General features: G+C 37.7%; 1 protein-coding gene across 1 annotated transcript in view; it reads right to left on the reverse strand.

The window, feature by feature from the left end:
• The window catches only part of abhd16a (abhydrolase domain containing 16A, phospholipase), a 53949-nt gene that overhangs the window by 37985 nt on the left and 1049 nt on the right, over positions 1 to 14915 (reverse strand). The window contains exons 2-3 of the mRNA XM_051934692.1: positions 13484 to 13543; positions 7768 to 7834 (exon numbers count right to left, since the gene is read on the reverse strand). Coding sequence (XP_051790652.1) covers positions 7768 to 7834; positions 13484 to 13543 — 127 coding nt within the window. The remainder of the gene's footprint in view (positions 1 to 7767; positions 7835 to 13483; positions 13544 to 14915) is intronic.

A 14915-nucleotide genomic window follows, 5' to 3' on the forward strand; every position in this document is an offset into this window, starting at 1 on the left:
CAGAAGGAAACGGCAAAAGTGATTTTCGGTCACTGTTTTAGTATCTGAAGGGTAATGCCTTTGTATGTGAATATGTATGTTAACTGCGTACAGTACATGAACCTAACTACAGCTGTCAAAAGTATCAAAGTATTGATAAGTATCAATTTTAATGTTTCAAAATTACTATACTTGTTTTTCATGATTCCACAGCCTGCATTAAGAAAGCACTACCGGTTCACCAAAGCTAAAGTGTCAGCTCTACTTCCCTCCGCTCACGGGTGTTAATATGGCAACTTCAGCGGCTTCAGAGCCTTCACCAGCAAGAGAGGCAGCGGGAATACTGTCTGGAATTACTTTGGCTATGTGGCAAATGGGGATGGAAAGCCACAAGATACATGCAGGCCTCTATGAATTGTTTGCCAAGGTCTCAAGGACTCTGACCGCGTCTGGCTTGTCAGACTCCTTTCTTAAAATCTGGCCATTTTTCTACAATTAGTTGATGGAAAGATACCGTTGTTTTTAATTTATTTTAATTAGTTTCTATTTTGTTTTGAAGTATTTGAACAAATCTGTATTCTTATATGTGATAGTTCTGTATAATCTATTGTTGCATTTTGCCTTGAGTTGTAATGGCACTCTAAGCCTGCACTTGGTGCAAGTTTAGCGCAAAAACAAAGTAGTTTGTACTATTGTATTGTATTGTATTTCTGAGATAGCAATGACAGATCTAGCACTGTGAAGAGGAACCAACCTACCTGGAAAGGGGTTGCTCTCTTAATTGCCTTTCCATTTTTTTTTTTTCTTCTTCTTCAAATTTTACATTTTTTCCCTAGTACTAGGGTGCTGTACCGTGTTAGCCATTATGAATGTAGAGAAAAGCCAAGCAAAATGACACCTTTTATTGGCTAACTAGAAAGATTACAATATGCAAGCTTTCGAGGAAGGGGCCTGAGTTGCCTCGAAAGCTTGCATATTGTAATCTTTCTAGTTAGCCAATAAAAGGTGTCATTTTGCTTGGCTTTTCTCTACATTTTTTCCCTAAAAGACTTTTGAGATATTTCTCTTGTCTTACAGAGTTAATCCGTCCTGGGCATGATGTTAATATGCATCCAGCCCTGAATGTAGGCCCTCCTACCTGCACGGAAAAACCTGGGGGTTGGTGGCAGAATTGGCACTCCAGCCACCATAAAAAACCTCCCTCTAGTTGGTGCTGAGGTGTCATCCATTGCATGGCTGCAATCGGGTCCTAATCTGGGACCCTGAGTTGGTTTCTCATGTTGTGGGTACAGCAATGTGCTGTATCAGCGCATACTCCTAACCTCTCTCTCTTCTTACAGAGTCAAAGTAAGGGGGTTGTCAAACAACAGGGCCCATTAAAGCCCTTTGAGGAATTCCTTGTGTGATTCTGGGCTATACAAGAAACTGCAGGTCTAGTTAATATTCCACTTCTGGATTTGTATACAAGCTAAGCAACAGCAAAGTCTGTTCACTCAAATGAGATACTTTTAAAACAGCACAACCTGGGCTATTTTAACAAGAGTTCTGAAACAATGAATTAATGTAAAGCTGACAAGTTTGATTTCATGCAGGAAATACGTTCGGGCAAACGTGTGAAAAGAAAAAAAAAAAAAACCAAAACAGCAGGGACAGATATAGGAAATAAAAGGTCCTGAATTTTGTTACATTTGAAAGTCAAATCCATTAGACTCATCCATTACTCTGTTGTTAAGTTTTTAACCATCTAATAATGTAAATAGGGCGGCACGGTGGCGCAGTGGGTAGCGCTGCTGCCTCGCAGTTGGGAGACCTGGGTTCGCTTCCCGGGTCCTCCCTGCGTGGAGTTTGCATGTTCTCCCCGTGTCTGCGTGGGTTTCCTCCGGGCGCTCCGGTTTCCTCCCACAGTCCAAAGACATGCTGGCTAGGTGGATTGGCGATTCTAAATTGGCCCTAGTGTGTGCTTGGTGTGTTTGTGTGTGTCCTGCGGTGGGTTGGCACCCTGCCCAGGATTGGTTCCCTGCCTTGTGCCCTGTGTTGGCTGGGATTGGCTCCAGCAGACCCCCGTGACCCTGTGTTCGGATTCAGCGGGTTGGAGAATGGATGGATGAATAATGTAAATAGAAATCTTATAACAGCAAATGTTACAAACCAAATTTTAAAAGCATGTTGTTACAAAATTGGATTTTAAAAATCTGTTTAAAATATCCCGAATAATCTTGGAATTCAATAATTCAACAGTACAGATACAATAATGTTTGAATCTTTACCCTTAGTAAGCAGTATTTCTCAGTTACTGGAGAGAAAAAGTTCAAGAATAAATATAAAATGTTCATATGGTAATATAAATCAGGTAGTCCATGATAATAGTGTCCATTATAAATCCCATGTTGAAATCTCTTCAAGATTATAAAATTTCATGCATTTGTTGTTATATGGACACATATTAAAATTCAAGTCCTGCATTGTATTTTGATATTTGTGAATGCCCATACTAGTTTACTTAAATTAGAGCTGGGTACACCAGTATTTTAAAGCTGCTGTGACTAGTGTGGCAATGTGGCATAGTGTTTGGCAGGCAGTTTGTATAGTGTTTAAGGCTTTGGACTTCAAGACCCGAAGCTGTAGGTTTAAATTCCTCTACTGACACTGACTAACCCTGGGCAATTCAATTCACCTACCTGTGCTCCAATTGGAAGAACAAAAAAATATGTCACCAATTTTATTTAAAATATTATAGGCTGCCTTGGATACAGGCATCAGCCAAATAAATGTGAATATGTTAGTATTTATATATTTTTATATTCTATTAAAGGAAAAAAAATATTGACTTTAATAATGGAGATACCTTTAATAAAAAAGTAGAATGAGATTTCTGTTTTTGCAGTGGTATCAAAAGGTATTATGAAATTTCACCGGTGTCTGTATTGAATACTAAAATTCTGGTATTGTGAAATCCCTACTGAATGTTTAATGCTTGCTTGAATTCTTTTAATTTATATTGTTTACTAAGAATTTCAATATTTATTGAATCAATATTTTAATGACATTGCAACATTTCATTGTACTACCTCAGTAACAGTATGTTGTCAGCAATGTAAAAAAAACTGCTGCCCGCATTTACACTTCTTTACATTTTATTGTTTACAGAATTTTACTTTTATCTTTTACAAAAAACCACACTACTTTAAGTATATGCATATGACTTGTTTTCACCAATTTAAAGATTTTAATGCATAAAGAACTACAATTTATTTCAAAAAGTATTTTATTGAATTGCAAAATATACTGTTTTGGACATTGAAAATAGTATCATATCAAAGTTTGAAATTCTGGTATCATGACAACCCTAAACCTTAGTCTTTAAAAAAATTATTTCCCTAGAGTGATGTGTAGTTCAACTTGACTGGTGAATCATTGTTGGCTCTGCATTTGACTAAGTTGGCTTGACGATGTATTTATGTTTAAAGCTGACAGTTTAAAACATGGAGAGAGAACAAGAAAAACTACTCCTGTGTTTGCTTAGCCATACTTACTGTGAGAAAGAAGCTGCACTTTTACTGATTCAAGCAGGAGAGGTGAATATCTGCTATCACAGAATATAGCAGAAAAAAGTGTTTTGTTGTATAAAAGACATACTTGTGTGCGCAGTTACTCATTAATACATTTGTTACTTGTTAAAACATATGTTTCAGTCTAAAAAGTACAACAAACATTACAAAGGTGTCTACTGAAATTGCTACCATGTTTAATTATCCCGAGATATGTATTTTTGGTCATACCACACACTCCTAAAATGATGTTTAATAAACTCAATTTTTTGTCACAAACACATAAGCATGTATGGTTATAACATGTTATAATGTTTTAACACTTTTCTTGTGGTTTTTTTTTAGGTGTAAAATAGTTTGGAAATACGGCAGATACGCTTAGAGTGGAAACAAGCCTTGCACAATGATCTATTAGCCTGGAGCCGTTTAATATAAATTTGCTTAGCTTATATCCATCCATCCTCTTAACCTGCTTATCCAGTATAGACTAGAGGGGCAGCTGGAGGCTTACATATATACATGATTAACTTTTAACAATATATCATATTTGTGGTGTATGGCCGGAACACCTCTAACACTGGAAGGACTGGGGGAGGGAGTGTATCCAGAGCATTACCTCCCTCGGAGTGGTACGTGGCAGCCCCCCTGAGTTGCAGCAGTGCCTCAGACTCCCACAGGGTTCCATGGGAGATGGAGATTGGTGCAGTCCTGTTGGGTTCTATGGGTGCCGCCAAGGGGTGCTGCAGCTGCTGCCGAGACCTTGATTGCAGCATTACCGCCACACCTGTAAGTGCTGCAGGGTACCTTACAAAGGGAATCAGCAGCCACTATTCCAGGAGCCAGAATTGAGTGGAAGAGGACAAAGCCTGCTGGAGGATGAGTGGAGGAAAAGAAAGAGAGGAAGAAAAAGGAGAAGAGTGTGCTTAAACTGAGTTGTACATTTGGGAAACAGGGAAAGGCATTTCCCACGGGGAAAAGATAAAAAAAAAAAAAAAAAAGCGTGTGTTTGCACTTGTATCTTATGTCTACCTGTGTCGGGGTTAGGGCGGCTCATTCGCCACCTGGTGGTCCACATATTCTAATACATAAAGACTTGTCAATTGAGGCTGGAAGCAGAATGAACAGGTGTACTGTTCCATTTTCAGTAATGCGACAGTAAAAGAATGGAAAGTAGATGTTAAGGATATAGATGTTAAGGGATATGCTAAATTGGTAGAAGAATGTTTAATCCATATGTAATACTAGTAAAAAAAAGTATGTTTGTATTTTATTGGCAAATTTTTTGGGACTCAGAAAAGTCATAATTGTAAAAAGATTGCCACAGCTTTACTGAAGCTAAGCCTGCCTAAATAGAGGTGCTCAAGATATCCTCTTCTGTCTGAGCTTAGGTCTCTGAATCCACTAACATGCAACTGGAGAATTGTAGGACAACGGAACTGCACTACAGGATTCCTTCAGTTATTTTTACAGTCCCCGCCACAATTATTGGCAACCCTGGTAAAGATTAGTGAAAAAAGTGAAAAAAAAAACCAAAAACACTGCCATTTGGTGAATTATCTTAATCTCACACTGAAAAAATGAGATAAATCCAACTTTTAACTGAAGTAAATTTATTCTGAGACAAAATACAGTAATCCCTCCTCCATCGCGGGGGTTGCGTTCCAGAGCCACCCGCGAAATAAGAAAATCCACGAAGTACAAACCATATGTTTATATGGTTATTTTTAGATTGTCATGCTTGGGTCACAGATTTGCGCAGAAACACAGGAGGTTGTAGAGAGACAGGAACGTTATTCAAACACTGCAAACAAACATTTGTCTCTTTTTCAAAAGTTTAAACTGTGCTCCATGACAAGACAGAGATGACAGTTCCGTCTCACAATTAAAAGAATGCAAACATATTTTCCTCTTCAAAGGAGTGCGCGTCAGGAGCAGAGTCTGTCAGAAAGACACAGGAAAGCAAACAAATCAATAGGGCTGTTTGCTTTTAAGTATGCGAAGCACCGTGGCACAAAGCTGTTGAAGGCGGCAGCTCACACCCCCTCCGTCAGGAGCAGGGAGAGAGAGAGAGAGAGAGACAGAGTTTGTTTTTCAGTCAAAAATCAATACGTGCCCTTTGAGTTTTTAAGTATGCGAAGCAACGTGCAGCATGTCATTTCAGGAAGCAGCTGCACAAAAGATAGCAACGTGAAGATAATCTTTCAGCATTTTTAGACGAGCGTCCGTATCGTCTAGGTGTGCGAACAGCCCCCCTGCTCAATCCCCCTACATCAGGATCAGAGAAAGTCTGCGCAAGAGAGAGATAGACAAAAGTAAGCAATCTAGCTTCTCAGCCATCTGCCAATAGCGTCCCTTGTATGAAATCAACTGGGCAAACCAACTGAGGAAGCATGTACCAGAAATTAAAAGACCCATTGTCCGCAGAAATCCGCGAACCAGCAAAAAATCTGCGATATATATTTAAATATGCTTACATATAAAATCCGCGATGGAGTGAAGCCGCGAAAGGCGAAGCGCGATATAATGAGGGATCACTGTAATTCCTCATCAGGAAATAATTATTCTTAACAAAACCACAAATGCTATGATTATTGGCACCTCTGTATTTAATACCTTGTACAACCCCCTTTGCCAATAAAACAGCAGAGAGTCATCTCTTGTAAAATTTTCCCTTTATAAAGGTTGAAGTATATAGTACAAGGGAATCTGAGATTATTCCTCTTTACAGAATCTCTTCAGATCATCCAAGGTCCACGGTCCTCTCTTGTGCACGTTCCTCTTCAGCTCACCCCACAGGTTTCCAAAGGGGTTTAGGACTGGGGACTGAGACAGCCATGGCAGAAGCTTGACTTTGTGCTTCTTTAACAATTTTTATATTAGTTTGAACATTGTGTTGTTGGAGGATTCGGAGATGATCCAGTTTTAGTTTCATGGCAAAGGCAGCAAGATTTAAACTTAAAATCTCCTGGTATTCCATGATGCCATGTACCCTAACAAGGTTCCCAGAGCCTTTCGCAGAAAAACAGAATGTCCACCATACTTGACAGTGGGGATCAGGTTCTTTTTGGTATAGCCACCCTTTTTACACTAAACTCACCTTGAGTGTTTGTTGCCCATAAGCTCAATTTTCATTTAATCTAACCATTGAACATGGTTTCAATTAAAATTCCAGTAGCGTTTAGTGTTTGTGGTTAAATGACAAATGCATGCCTGCGAAATAATCTTTGGCATTGAAGTGGTGTCTGATGTTTTCAAGACTTGATGACCCTAAGATGCTACTTTTTTCTGTAATTCCCCAACAGTGGTACTTGGAGATTTTTTTTACCTCTCTTAGCATTCTACTCATTATGTGTGGGGGCAAATTAAACTTGGGACCTCTTTCAGGCAAGTTAGTAACAGTTCCAGGTGATCTGAACTTTTTAATTATTGCCCTAGCAGTAGATATGGGCATTTTCAGGCGAGCAGTAATTTTTCTTATAGCCATTCCCAGACTTTTGAAGCTCTACGCACTTTTCGCTCATTTGAATTGTGTGTTCTCTTACCTTTCCCATGGTGAGGAAAGAATACGAGAATTTCATCTCCGTACCATCCATATTTATGTCCCAGTGAAACAGGATATAATGGATTACTACTTGAAAGTTTCAACACTTTCTGGTCCAACTTAAAATGTTCAGATATGAATAAAAAATATGCGTCAATTACACTTTGTTCACAAGTAATTATGGCACATGTGTTTCAGTGCAAGATTAATGTAATTCACCAAAAGGTGATTTTGTTTTAAAACCCTTTAACTAATCCTTACCGGGGTACCAATAACTGTGGAATGAAAAGGGTAAAGAAAGGGTACATTTAAAATCAAAATAAATATATCCTTTCTTTGGCACAATACATATTGGCTGCAGTAAAGCTGCAATTCTAAAAAGAACACATTCCCAGGGATGAAGTGCCCCTGGCTGCATACAGTTAGGGATCAGGGTCTACAGTTCAAAGCACATATAAATTACAAACATTTTCAAATGATTTAATAATTTAAAAAATTAAATGCAACCATATGGAAAAGTATGGCCTATGTGAACAACTTAAGGAAAAGAACATTTCTTAAGTACTGTGACATTTTAATTTCAGCATTGTGAATGAGTAATTTATACATCTAAAAGTTAGCAAAGTAAGAAATGATAGTGTCCGTTTCCAAATGTAAATCAAACTGGTAAAATATACAGGTCTTACAAATATTCCATACCTTTTCTGTAGAGGTAAAATGCAACAAGTGGTGATGTGTAGTAGGAAACAGACCACAGAAATGAGGCCTAAAACGAAAAGAAGTGTTATTTACCAATTTGGTAGAAACATTAAATATGTATGAATTAATTAAAAAAAATATAGTTACACAAAATGCCATTAAGCTGTAGAAAAAAATGTTTAATTGAAAAAATTCATTTACATTCTGAAACTCTATCTAAACGAACCTTTAAGCTGCATACATTCTCATCTCCTCCCTTTCTCCCTCATTTTTTCCTAGTTGCTAACTTATCTTCATCTAAAACATTGCACAGTTCTGATTTTTCTGTGTCTTTGACAGCAAGGTTTCTAAAAGGCCTTTGCCACACTGTTGACACCTTTTTCCCTTGTTGATCAGAAATATTCTTAGCTACTAATACAATAAACTTTGGATGTTCTAAATATATACATTGATATAGTTAGTTTCTTTTAATGTTATACACATCACTAATGTGCAAAAATACTAGTTAATCACTAGTGTAGGGCCCTAGGATTTCCTCGATGTGGACGGAATCACAGAATGACTGTTACAAAACTTCCTAATTAATTAAACAATTGAATAATCTGTAGTTCTATCATTCAGATACTTTTTTCTGGTTTGCTGTTTTTCAAGCAAACGCAATTCTTCGTAGAAATTCGGTCGTGCCTCTATCTGTGAGCATGTTTCCTGCATGTTTTCTCGTTAAAGGCACTCTAATTTGCCAGCTGCACAAGATAGAAATGTCAAAACGAGCAGTATCAGACACACTAACTACGAAGAAAAAACTAAGAAACACAAGCTTAACTGCAAAATTGAGTGCACAACAATATCCCGGCGACTTTTACAAATCTGGACAACAACTTTTCTGCAAGTTTTGCCAGAATACCATAGACTAGACAAGAAAATATACTTGCAATGACCACGTAAAATCTAAAACCCATCTCAAGAACAAGGGGAAATTAAGATCAAAAAGTGTTGTTGTTTAAAGTCGACTTTCTACGCAGCACTCATGGTATAATGATGGAAAATGTGCATGGAAAAGGCAGCATTTAATTACATTTTATTATTTGGTCATCAGAGCAGCTATTTCTTGCCTAACCCTATTGTTATTTTAAAATGAGCAAAAACTGTAGCATTTAAAATGTGTTTACAATTAACTTGATATATATTTTTACATATATTACAACAGAATTGGACATACGTATATGACCTTTTTATTTAATTGTGCCATATGCAATCCAGTAGTGAACATAATACAAAAAAATACAATAAGTATGAATTAAGTACAAGAACATGCAGAAAAAAATTAGGTGTTAAAAGGAGGGTAAAAATCACATCCATTCATTTAAATTTTTTTTTATTTAAATACTTCAGATAGCCAGAGGCCATTGCAGCAGCTTAGTGTGCAAGATAGGAACTAAAACAAGACATTAGTCCACCACAGGGCAGACACAAATGCATAACTATGACTTTTGAGAGTCAATGGAATCTAGAGTGTCTGGATGAAACCAACATGAAGAAGACATACAAGCACCCCACAAAAGGCAGGAGTTGCTACCCTTCAAAATCAGCACATGACATCATTACAGTAATCCCTCGCTATATCGCGCTTCGCCTTTCGTGGCTTCACTCCATCGCGGATTTTATATGTAAGCATATTTAAATATATATCGCAGATTTTTTGCTGGTTCGCGGATTTCTGCGGACAATGGGTCTTTTAATTTCTGGTACATGCTTCCTCAGTTGGTTTGCCCAGTTGATTTCATACAAGGGACGCTATTGGCAGATGGCTGAGAAGCTACCCGGCTTACTTTTCTGTCTCTCTTGCGCTGACTTTCTCTGATTCTGACGTAGGGGGATTGAGCAGGGGAGCTGTTCGCACACCTAGACAATAAGGACGCTCATCTAAAAATGCTGAAAGATTATCTTCACGTTGCTATCTTTTGTGCAGCTGCTTCCTGAAACGACATGCTGTACGGTGCTTCGCAAACTTAAAAGCTTGAAGGGCAGGTATTGATTTTTGTTTGAAAAACAAACTCTCTCTCTCTCTCCCTGCTCCTGACGGAGGGGGTGTGAGCTGCCACCTTCAACAGCTTTGTGCCGCGGTGCTTCGCATACTTAAAAGCAAACAGCCCTATTGATTTGTTTGCGTTCCTCTGTCTTTCTGACAGACTCTGCTCCTGACGCGCACTCCTTTGAAGAGGAAAATATGTTTGCATTCTTTTAATTGTGAGACGGAACTGTCATCTCTGTCTTGTCATGGAGCACAGTTTAAACTTTTGAAAAAGAGACAAATGTTTGTTTGCAGTGTTTGAATAACGTTCCTGTCTCACTACAACCTCCTGTGTTTCATCGCAAATCTGTGACCCAAGCATGACAATATAAAAATAACCATACAAACATATGGTTTCTACTTCGCGGATTTTCTTATTTCGCGGGTGGCTCTGGAACGCAACCCCCGCGATGGAGGAGGGATTACTATACTCACTTTAAGTGCAAGATTCTGTAACAAAATTTCAACAACAAAAATGGAAACCTTGTATTATTTTAATGTTGGAAAATTCAAAACCATTTAATTGGCTGTATTATAATTCAAAACAAACAATAATGTAATGCTTTGCCTTTTTAGATGTACAATGTGACAGTAAAATTTTACCACTTAATATTACATAGCTTAGACACCTATAGTATTTCTATCTAAATCACTTTTCCGTGTTATGTCATACAATTATACTCTTTTGAAGCAACTGCCAAAATTTACCAAATTGCAAAAAACAAACAAATTTAAACAACTTAAAACAAATATAAACATTAAGTCTATGAAATACAGACTGCAGCGAAAAGTGAAATTAATGACAGAATTATCAAAAAAATGTCTTTTCTGAAACAAAAATCAAGATAGACTGAACAGTAATTACTTTAATTAAATTAAACCAGATTTTAGTCAATAACATTAACAAGCACACTCAGTTTTACTTTTTAGAATAAATGAAAGGGTTATTTTCTTCATATATATAATTTGAGCTTGAAGATTGTGGTGTATGGCTAAGACCCTTGCCCCGCTGGGATGCCTCTATACTGAAAGGACCGGGTGGAAAGGGCTTATCTAGGACATTACCTCCCCCAGGGCACTACATGGCAGTCGACCTGGCTTGCAGCAGTGCCACGGGTTTGGAGGATGGAAGCTCAACACTGCTGGGGCCCACGGCCACTGCCAAGGGGAACCTAGAGAATTGCGGAGCCTTTGGTTGCAAGCACACCCAGAAGTGTTGCCGGAAGAAGGTCCTCAAGCACCTGGAGAAATTTCCAGGTACCCGATAAAAGGAGCCAGCTGCCACTACACTGAGAGCCAGAGTTGGGAGGAGGTGGACAAAGCTTGCTGGAGGAGGAGTGGAAATAAAGAGAGAGGAACAGTAAGAAAGAACAAGAAGGAAAGAAAGTTTTGTGTTGAGTGTTTGTACATGAGCTGTGCTGTACAGGTGGGAAATGTGTGAAGGCATTTCTCATGAGGAAAAAGAAAAAAAATATAAACGTGTGAGCCGAATTTGTGTCCTGCGTCTGTCTGTGTCAAGTTTGGGCGGCAAAAGCGCACTATGCAGGCCACAAGATTCAAAACTAAAATGATGCAACAGCTATAGCAACTCTTTAAAGAATATTTCCAGAAAATAAGAAGTTTATGAAACTGTAGGATTTTCAGGCAAATTTTAGCTTCTGAATTGATTACCCCTCATTGAAGAGCAGTCTTTTAAACATTTCCTCATAGCACCAATGATCTGGGCAAAAATGTTCATTCTATCAAGGTGTATTTGAAGTGTGCATTCTCTTCTAAAGCAAGAGTTTGCTTAACTAAAGCAGTGGCTGAAGAGGCAACGATATATGGGACACAGATTAAAAAAGATTTCTAAAACAAAAACAAAATTAATTAGTGAATGACATGTTTAATGTGTGCTACATGGCATAAACAGTACAGACATTAAGAAACTACTATATGCTAGCAATCTAGGTGGTAAGACAATGGCTACATTTACACTGATGATATTTAATAACTGGCTGGATAAACCATTTAAAATAAAATATCTTGATATAGTGGAATCCAGATTAAGGACAACTGGAAATAAATAAATAATAGTAGCAGTTTCACAAATTATTTGAAAGGATTTGAAGGAGCACAGCCCTGATCATTTCTGGGGGTGGGATTAAAGGAATATTAAAACTTAAAAATGAAAAAAATGTATCTCTTGCTTACCCTGTGCTGTTTGCGGTAATGAAAAAGAAAAAAAAGTAATCTTATGTTTTCATGGAGAAAAGGGACAACATTTCTGATGCAATGCACTTCAAAGTGGGCCAGTCCAAGCCAACATTAAGCAAGAGCAAACAATATTAAAATGTTCATGAAATAAATCTTGAGTTTTTTTGTTGCATAATGTATATCAGTTATCCAGTTTTATGCTTACAATGTCCACAACACATGAAGATTCTAAAAGTGACACATGTTCAAGCAAATTTGAGCTACTGTATTGACTCCTAATTCAAGACCTCTGTCTAATTTAAACTCTCATTATTGCTCCAATGACCTGGGTTACAGTTTAATTCTTTAAAACTCACTTTATAACCCTTCCACAGATTTTATGCTAACAAACTATAAATTCGGCATATAGTTTAAGATATCTACTTTGCAGGGCAAGAGTCATTTTTCCCGACAATGTTCACATGATATTCCACTTTTTATTGACTATATCACAATTTCAGTGGGGCACAAGTTCACATACACTTTGTTTACTGTGCCTTTAAACAGCTTGGAACATTCCTGAAAATGATGTCAAGCCACTAAGCAATTAGACAACTAGCTTCTGATAGCCAGTTAGCCTATTTTGAGTAAACATGTGGATGTATGTTAAGGTCTACCATCAAATTCACTGCCTCTTTGCTTGACATAATGGCAAAATCAAAAGAAATCTGCTAAGACCTCCACAAATCTGGTTCATACTTGGGAACAAATTTCAAACATCCGTAGGTTCCATATTCATTCTATACAAAAAATATTACACGGTATAAACACCATGGGACCACACAGCTGTCAAACCGCTCAGAAAGTAAACGTATTCGGTCTCCTAGAGAAGAATGTACTTTGACACAACAGCAAAGGACCTTGTGAAGATGCTGGAGGAAACAGGTAGTTAAGTATCTATATCCGCAGTCCTATATCGACATACATAACCTGAAAGGCAACTCAGCAAGGAAGAAGCCACTTCTCCAAAGCCACTATAAAAAAGCCAGACTACAGTTTGCAATGGCACATGGACACAAAGGTTTTACTTTTTATAAAAATGTCCTCTGGTCGGATGAATCCAAGATCAAACTGTTTGGCTGTAATGACCATCATTATGTTTGGAGGAAAAACAGTGAGGCTTGCAAGCCAAAGAATACCATCCTAACCATTAAGCATGGGAGTGGGCGCATCATGTTGTGGGGGTGCTTTACTGAAGCAGTATTTTGTAATAGGCTTTTAAAAACAAAAATGAAATTGTATCAGACTCACAAATGATCATTTTTTCATATCAAAATGACTTTATTTGATATTTCAGCACACAAATACTATGACATAATTATGACAGTAAAGTAAAACATGAGTTGTACCAATGTGTTGCAGCAAGTAGTAGTGAGACTGTGTTCTAAAATGTTACAAAAGTCAACATACCCAGCTGAGGATGCTCTCTGTATGTCTCTCAAGAGACCTGGGCTGGTAAGGCAGACCTTGCTGTTGGAGAGACAGAAAGAGAAAATAAATTAATAAAACTGCCCTATTATGCAAAAATCTAAATGTGGACATCACATAAGCAAGATGTGGGATTTAAGAGCAGACATATCATATACTTTGCTGTATTTAGGTCAAGCAGTTACATTTTGTATTATATTTAATGTATGTAGACTAAACCTGTACTTTACTATGCTAGAGTTTTTCTCAGTTTTTCAGGAACTGGATGAATAACTGAATAAGTGGAAATAGGATTAAGGAGTAACAACAATGCATTCAGCAGCACAGTGTATAGGTAATTTTGAGAGTCACATAGGTTAGTCTTTAAGATATGAACAAAGGTCTCTGAAGTCATTTAACATAAGTTGTCAACCAGTTCCACTGATACCGATTAAGGAATCAATCACTGGATCCTACGAATAACCTACTAACCTTTCCAAAGGCAATCAAGAGGTGATACTTGAGAAAGTGGGGAGTCTGGCGATGAGGAAACACAGAGACAACATGCAAACTTGGTCCAGCTGATGTAGCATCACGACAACTGGTAGAAGTGATGTCAACCAAGATGAACAATTCATTCATTCCTAAGTTTGCTTCGATTTAAAAGATTAGCCAGTATAAAAAAACAAAACTATTATTTGTTGCGAGACTGCAGGTTTGTAATTTTACGCTCTTCATTTACATGGTGCTCCCCAAGATATTCAAATAATTTAACTTTTAAATTTTAAACATAAATGATAATGGTTGAATGAATTTACAGCTTATAGTTCACACCTGAATGTTATATGATATTCTGAAAGAACAGTGTTTCTCAAAAAATACAGAGTAATAAATGGCATTAAGCATGTTATGTTACATTTGTTTAAAGTTTATACTGCATTTGGCAAGCCAGTCTGAATTAATGCCAATTAGTGCCTGATTTTGTTTACTTGAGGTGTAATGTAACAGGTCCTCAATTAACAAATCTGATAATACCTGATCACATAGTGAACATCTCCAAGTTTCATATGTCTCTAGAGTTGGTATTGTACTTCTGTCATGCCAAAGATCATCTACGACTAGTCACCATTCAGGTGAAGGATGTGGAAGTGGTGTGTAAAAGTACCTGGGGGTTCACATAAACAGCAAACTGGACTGGACTGGCCTGACAATAAATAGAGTGATGCTGAACAAGAAGGACCAGAGTAGACTGCACTTCTTGAGAAGGCACAGGCCTTTTGATGTATGCAGCAATCTGACAGGATTTGCTAGTCTGCTATAGCCAGTGTATCGTTCTACTCTGTGGTATCCTGGGAAAGCAATTTGTGTTCAAAAGGTTTACAATGACTAAACATGCTTTATGTGGAAGCCCTGCTCCACCATGGAGCTAACCCTG

This window comes from Erpetoichthys calabaricus, chromosome 1 (genome assembly GCF_900747795.2).
Source record: "Erpetoichthys calabaricus chromosome 1, fErpCal1.3, whole genome shotgun sequence".
NCBI lineage: Eukaryota > Metazoa > Chordata > Cladistia > Polypteriformes > Polypteridae > Erpetoichthys > Erpetoichthys calabaricus.